Source organism: Nansenia antarctica (genome assembly GCF_963989245.1).
Source record: "Nansenia antarctica genome assembly, chromosome: 13".
Lineage (NCBI taxonomy): Eukaryota > Metazoa > Chordata > Actinopteri > Argentiniformes > Microstomatidae > Nansenia > Nansenia antarctica.
In genome coordinates this window covers 12,174,495-12,181,365 of record NC_137683.1, presented here as the reverse complement: position 1 = coordinate 12,181,365, position 6,871 = coordinate 12,174,495, and the positions used below count along the sequence as shown (strand labels likewise).

The following is a 6,871-nucleotide window of genomic DNA, read 5'->3' as shown; positions in this document are numbered from 1 at the left end:
ATGCCCCGACTTTCCTCCGACACCGTGGACTTTGCCCTCTCGGACGCCATCAACACAGAGTTCAAGACCAACCGGACCAACGAGAAGGCGCAGATGCAGCATCTCAACGACCGGTTCGCCAGCTACATCGACAAGGTGCGCTTTCTGGAGCAGCAGAATAAGATCCTGATCGCGGAGCTGGAACAACTGAAGGGCAAAGGCACGTCCCGCATCGGGGATCTGTACCAGGACGAGATGAGGGAACTACGACGACAGGTGGACCAGCTCACCAACGAGAAAGCCCGGGTGGAGGTGGACCGGGACAACATGGGAGATGACATCGAACGGCTCAGAGAGAAGTAGGTTATACGCATGAACTTTTTCTCTTCACAATAAAACCAGCGGAAAAAATATCAGTAGTTGATAAACGAATCGATGGGTAAAAATACCAAGCAACCACATACCTTTTTTTCCGTCATTCATTAATTAATTAATTAATTCAACAAATCCAGATTTAAAGCCAATTAAATTAAAGCCAATTAGATGCCAATTAGATGTCGTGTAGGGATTTGAGGAAGGCATTTTGTGTTCTGAACCTATTGTTCAAAATATAAGCCTCCATGTTTTGCTCTGAACATTATGCAATCCCGAAGTATCTGAAAATGAGCTCATTCACATGGCAACTTTCCATCGGGCTGTTGTAGACTTCCTGAATTTGACTAACTTTTCCCTCATGTTCAGAAGAAAAAAAAAAAACAATGTTTTACTTTTACTCAGCTTGCAAAGATGTTCCAAAGACTGATAAATAATAAGATCGAAGGATCAGTGTTTGTGGTGTAGACATTAAAGTGTTGTTAGTGGGACGAAGGCTGCTTATAATGACGTTCTCCCTAAATGGGTGTGGCACTTGAAATGCATTATGTAATACTCTCCAATAACATTTTTAGACTTCAGGATGAGATGCTGCAAAAAGAGGAGGCAGAACATAACCTACAGAGCTTCAGACAGGTATGGTTATGTTTTAGTTATCCTTCTTATCCTATCTAATCCTTCTTATTCATCCACCTTCAGAAGTATTCTGAAAAAGAAAATACAACTTCAAAATAGCATAGACCCCTCTGAATACTTACCAACTTCATGCCTCGTGTAGATAGCTTTGCATTCTAGCCAAGATAGAGATTCAAGGTTCATGTAGAAATGTTTCACTCAACAGTTTTAGTCAAATGACAACCATGTTATGTTGGGCAGTTTTGTTCCTGAAGTTGTATTGCATTGAGGAAGTCTTCAGACGGTTGTTACTGCCCACCTCTGTGATTATTGGTCCATTGATTTACTCCTCCGCCTCCTTAGGAGCATCCTGTATTTATTGAAAGATCAAGATGTACATAGTTAATGACCCTAAAGATAAAACAATGCGTTCAGTAAATACAATAGTTTATGTACATGTTTTAGTGAGTATGTGCACCAATTGCCTATGGAAGAGGCTTGTCATGAGTGGGTGCGGCTAGAGCTGAAATGCGGGGAGCCGGTCTATTGACTTTGCCCAAAATAGGACAGAACCTTGTCTTTTCAGAGAAAGCTATGCATTGTATTCTGGTGTTCACAGGAGTACAGTGCTATAGCTGTATATTCAACAGTGCATCTAGCAGTTCACTTTTATATTCCCATCACAGGACACCCAGTCAAGCTCCCCCATATTGTATGCACAACATACTCCATTTCTTTTTTAAAGAGGGGGATACTCTGTATTGGGATGCAACCATCACCTATATTGCGCTTTTGTTTTCGCTGCGATTGTACTTTCCCCCCTCTGTGCTATTGCCAGAGTGGTTCTTAGTGGGTCTGGGTTGCAAAAAGCCAGAATACGATGTCGTGACATTAGAATGATAAGGTTCTATCTCCATTTTTGTCAAAATTGAGTTTGTTACATAATCTGAGCCATTAGGTATTTATTAATGCCTGTGTGGTGTTATTTTTAAAATGTTGACATGTTTTTGTTAGTAATTAATAAAATATAAAGGTTCCATCTCACAAAACATAATGGAATGTAAAAACTTTGACGCTCAATATCTCTGAACTGCCCTAAACGGAGATAGAACCTTATCATTCTAAGCTCACGATGTGAGGAGAGGAGACAAGAGGCCTGGCTGTGGAGAGAGAACAGAGACCTTGAGAACAGAGAGCGGTGCACAGCAGCTCTCCACACAGACTGGTCTGGTGGGTCAAGGTGCCAGGCGTGAGGGTACTAAACACTGCTCACTGGACGGCTTTGTCCACCCAAATTATGGCAGGAAAGCTGATTCTCAAAGGCCATTGTTTCTCTGCTGATGAGGACATTGGGATTGTGGGTAAATGACAAAGCAAGCTGTTGTCTGAGTGGGCATGACCAGGGGAGGGGGGGGGGGGGGGGGGTGGTTGAGCGGTGAGCACTGACTTTCAGGCCCTCTGGTTGGCAGCAGACAAAATGAGGACAGTGTTTGTTCAAGTACATCTGCTTCTGGCAACTCGGACTATCCATAGGGAGGCCAACAATCGGGTTAGCTCTGTGTGTCGGCAGGAAACCTATGCTGGGAAAGATGAGGATGAGGAGAGAGAGAGAAATCGGACCTTGATGGTCTTTTAATGGCCACACACAGCAGTTTTACACTCTGATCACACACATGCAAGTTTTTAGGTGAACACACACACAAACACAAGGAATTGTGTCTAATCCAAATACAACGCTGTCGTTTGTGGAAACATACAAAGCAAATATCAAATCCCCCCCCCCCCCATCAACTTATGGAATAACATAGAGCCACCATATTTGGAACTTTCTGGAAATTCTAGATCCAGGAAGTCTCTGCATCTCTGCTTGATTTCATGTCATTACCTTTCTTCCTGTTTCTGGTGTTGCTGTATAGACAAAGCAGGAAAGGCTGGTGGTTTGAATCACCCTTAAAGATGAACTGCATTGATACAGCAGGCCTTCTGAATACACATACAGTAGACTTAAGTGTTCTAATGCATACTGCCCTCATAAGGTTTATTTTTTTTAGCATCGTTGCCTCTGGTATGGGGCTTCAACAACTACAGTATGATATACGTCTCTATATTATTGAAACACCTACCACTGTTTCATGTTTTGTGAGATATTATCATGGACAATAGCCTAACATACTCAAGTGCTCTATTATTGGTTTGTGTGATGTAGGACGTGGACAATGCCTCCCTAGCCCGTCTGGATCTGGAGAGGAAGGTGGAGTCTTTGCAGGAGGAGATCGTCTTCCTCAGGAAGCTACATAATGAGGTGACTCAGGGACACGGTGTTGTCCTCATCTAACATCTGTACATCCTGCCGAACCACCAATAGCCCTCGTAATGTCCCCGTCACTAAGCTCTGAGAGGATCAGGGTATTGGCTAGGCCGCTAGGGTTATCGCCAAGGTGATTCCACACACTCAGAAGAAGCAGGGGGGAATTACCCTGGAAGAGGAAGGACTCAACACAGAATGTTCAACGGCAAACCAATCAAAGCTGTGGCTGGCATTTTCCAAACCACTGAAAGAGAGAATTTTCCCCATTTAGAAATAGATCATTATTATTGTATGAAAACCAACAAAATGTTTTAGGTGTTGAACCAATACGTTATCAAATCACCATATCTCAAGTTAGCCAACTCAATGAATGTACTGTATGACCATAGTATTGTAGTAAGCACACTTTTTGGGACTGTTGTATATCAGCTGGGATGTTAGCCAGTAACCAAACCTTCCATACCCCTCCCTCCTTCTCCTCTGCAGGAGGTTACTGACCTGCAGATCCAGATGCAGGACCAGCATATCCAGATTGATATGGATATGGCCAAGCCTGACCTGACGGCCGCCCTGCGTGATGTCCGTCTGCAGTACGAGACCCTGGCCAGCAAGAATATGCAGGAGTCTGAGGACTGGTACAAGTCCAAGGTCAGGATCTCACATTGTCTGATCATTTCCTCTCTGGCCACATACCTGTCTGTCTGTATGTAAATCAGTTTAAACAGATAGGGTTAGGGTTAGAGTGGAGAGTTGGACAGCTGGCCCACACACTGAATGTATTAGTAGATGACGAAAGATTTGTTTGCATAGTGACTCACTTAAAAAAGCATCTTGATCTTTTGAATAGAGAGACATTTATGGGTTATAGAAATGTCAGGAAGAAAAAAGGCAGGTTCATTGATGTTCTGAGGTTGCGTTTGAAGGAGACACAAATGATGTGTGTTGCGTTAAACAGTTAAACAGCCTGGTTCAAAGCCAGTGTGAGAAAAGAAGGCAGAGTGCTCCAAGTTCAGGAGAAGTGTTTTCTCATGCAAGTCTCGCTTCTCGTGTCTTGCTCACTCTCCCCCCTCTGTCTATCAGCTCACACGCTCACACACCAGCCACTAGCTAATTATGGAATTAGCCCTAGAACGGATATCTAAAAATAACTCACTAAATAACTCAAATCTCTCTTTCTCTCTCCCCTTCCTCCCTCCTCTCTCAGTTTAACGACCTGTCGGAGGCTGCGGTCCGTAACAACGACTCCATCCGTCAGTCCAAGCAGGAGGCCAACGAGTACCGGCGTCAGGTGCAGGGTCTGACCTGTGAGGTGGACGCTCTCAAAGGCAGCGTAAGCACTTCCTGTTCCTGAGGATGATCACTTCCTCTCGTTCAGAGAAAAACACGGAAGAAGAATATCTGGCAGAGAATCTCCTGTGCTGAGTCAGATGAAATAAAACTTGAATGAGATTCCCAAAATTCAGTAGCTCACCTACATTTTTCAAGCCAGAGCAAAAATAGAGAGTATCATAGAGTATACAGGTGTTATACAACAGTTAGTTCTGACCAAGTAATTTGATTGGCACAAGAGGCATTCCATGAGTGCTGATATACAGTATAACAGCACTGGGACTTTTTAACTATATGTATCACTCCGAAATGACCGTTAATACAAAGCAGCTAGCCTGCAGATGTTTGTGTTCAGGTTACTAGGCAACAGTCCAGTTGGCGGAACTATTTTGTTGTGTCAGTAGAATAGCTATATTGTTTATCCTAATGCTCATGCCCTCTGGTGTCCTGTAGAATGAGTCCATGGACCGTCAGATGAGGGAGCTGGAGGAGGGCTATGGCATGGAGGCTGCTAACTATCAAGACACCATCTCCCGTATGGAGGACGACATCCACAACATGAAGGATGAGATGGCCCGCCACCTGAGAGAGTACCAGGACCTGCTCAACGTCAAGATGGCCCTGGACATAGAGATCGCCACCTACAGGAAGCTGCTGGAAGGAGAGGAGAGCAGGTAACAGAGTGGAAGCGGAGAGGAGGAAGTAGAGTGTGTAATGCTGTGTGTGTGTGTGTGTGTGTGTGTGTGTGTGTGTGTGTGTGTGCGAGAGAGAGAGCGAGAGAGAGAGAGAGAGAGATTCTTTATGTGTGTTTTGCCAGCTAGTGTTTTATAGATAGTTTCTATATTTTCTGTATGTGTTTTTTTAACACAAAGAGACAGAAGGATAATGCTTAACCAAATGGTTGTATCTTTATGCCCTTCTCTGGACTCTAGCTAAGCATAATAATAGAGCCTGTTAAGTAGATTAATGGGTCTGAGTTTGGCATGCCACTTTCTGAAAACCTCAGTCCTTTAATAGGCTTTTCCTCTTCTTTATCCCTCCATCCCTTCTCTTTATCTTTCTCCCAGAATTACCACTCCAATGCCCAACTTTGCATCATTCAACCTGAGAGGTAGGTTTTCACTCTCCATCCCTATTGAACACAATACGATAGAACACTTCAGGGCTCCTAGGTGTGGAAAAACAATGCAAGTCTTGAGGATGTGAATGCCAGTAAAACCAGTGAACACACGCTAACCTAATTTATAATAATTTTGACATTTAGCAGACGCTTTTAATCCAAAGCGACTTACAATTACGAATTACAGGGGCATTCCCCCTGGAGTAACTGAGGGCTAAGTGCCTTACATAAGGGCACACTAGTAGTGGTGTGGTTTCAGGTGGGATTTGAACTCACAACCTTCCGATCACAAGTCCAACTCACTATCTACTAGACCACCACTACCCATACAACCTTAAACAACTGAGCCCTTGATAACAAATTCATTATAGATGAGACTCTGAAAGTGCCTCTCCTGGAGAAAGTATGTCATGGAATGTCAAACGGGAACAGCTTAACATTTAACGTTAATAACGCAATATAAAGGTCCTGTATAACATCATTCTGTTCATTATTTATTATTATCAGCTTCTTGTTTGTAAATGCACTTATTTCAATGTCTTCCTCTACTATAGAAACCATGATGGAGACTAGACCGATGATTGACAACTTGTCGAAGAAGGTTGTGATCAAGACCATTGAGACGAGAGATGGCCATGTAAGCACAGTATAACCATTATGAGCCCATATAATGAAGTACACACGGACAGGAAGTAAGGCACTAGCAAAGGCTGAGGTTTGCATAGTCTATCCATCCCACCTTCTGCTTTGATATAGAAAGACCTGAGCTTTTGATGTCCTCTAAATGCACTATTATCTATTAACTATTAACTATGAACTCCCCTCCACACATACACACACAGGTGATCAATGAGTCCACCAAGAACCATGACGACCTGGAGTGAACTTCCAGCATTACAAGATGAAGGAGAAGGGGTGTGTGGGGGGTTAATGTAATAACAATTAATTGTTAAGGGATAAGGTGAAGAAATTGGGATATTTTTGTTTTCTTTTTGTGAGAGTAAACTAAACAAAAACACACAAACAAACAACAAAACAGCTTTAAAAGTGCCTTTTAGACACGTTAGGGTTGTGCTTGCTAGGATTGTGCTGGGTACAGTAGAAAGAAAACTGCTTTACTGAATGTTTCTATTTACTAGAAAGTCTCT

At 43.1% G+C, this 6,871-nt stretch overlaps 1 protein-coding gene across 1 annotated transcript; it reads left to right on the top strand.

The window, feature by feature from the left end:
- vim (vimentin) lies at positions 1-6,607 on the top strand (the record flags this gene model as incomplete). Its single annotated transcript, XM_080544415.1, has 9 exons — positions 1-338; positions 927-987; positions 3,173-3,268; positions 3,761-3,922; positions 4,479-4,604; positions 5,057-5,277; positions 5,671-5,714; positions 6,278-6,360; positions 6,566-6,607. The coding sequence occupies 9 exons, from the start codon at positions 1-3 to the stop codon at positions 6,605-6,607; spliced, it is 1,173 nt and encodes a 390-aa protein (XP_080400541.1).
- Positions 6,608-6,871: the final 264 nt, after the last annotated feature.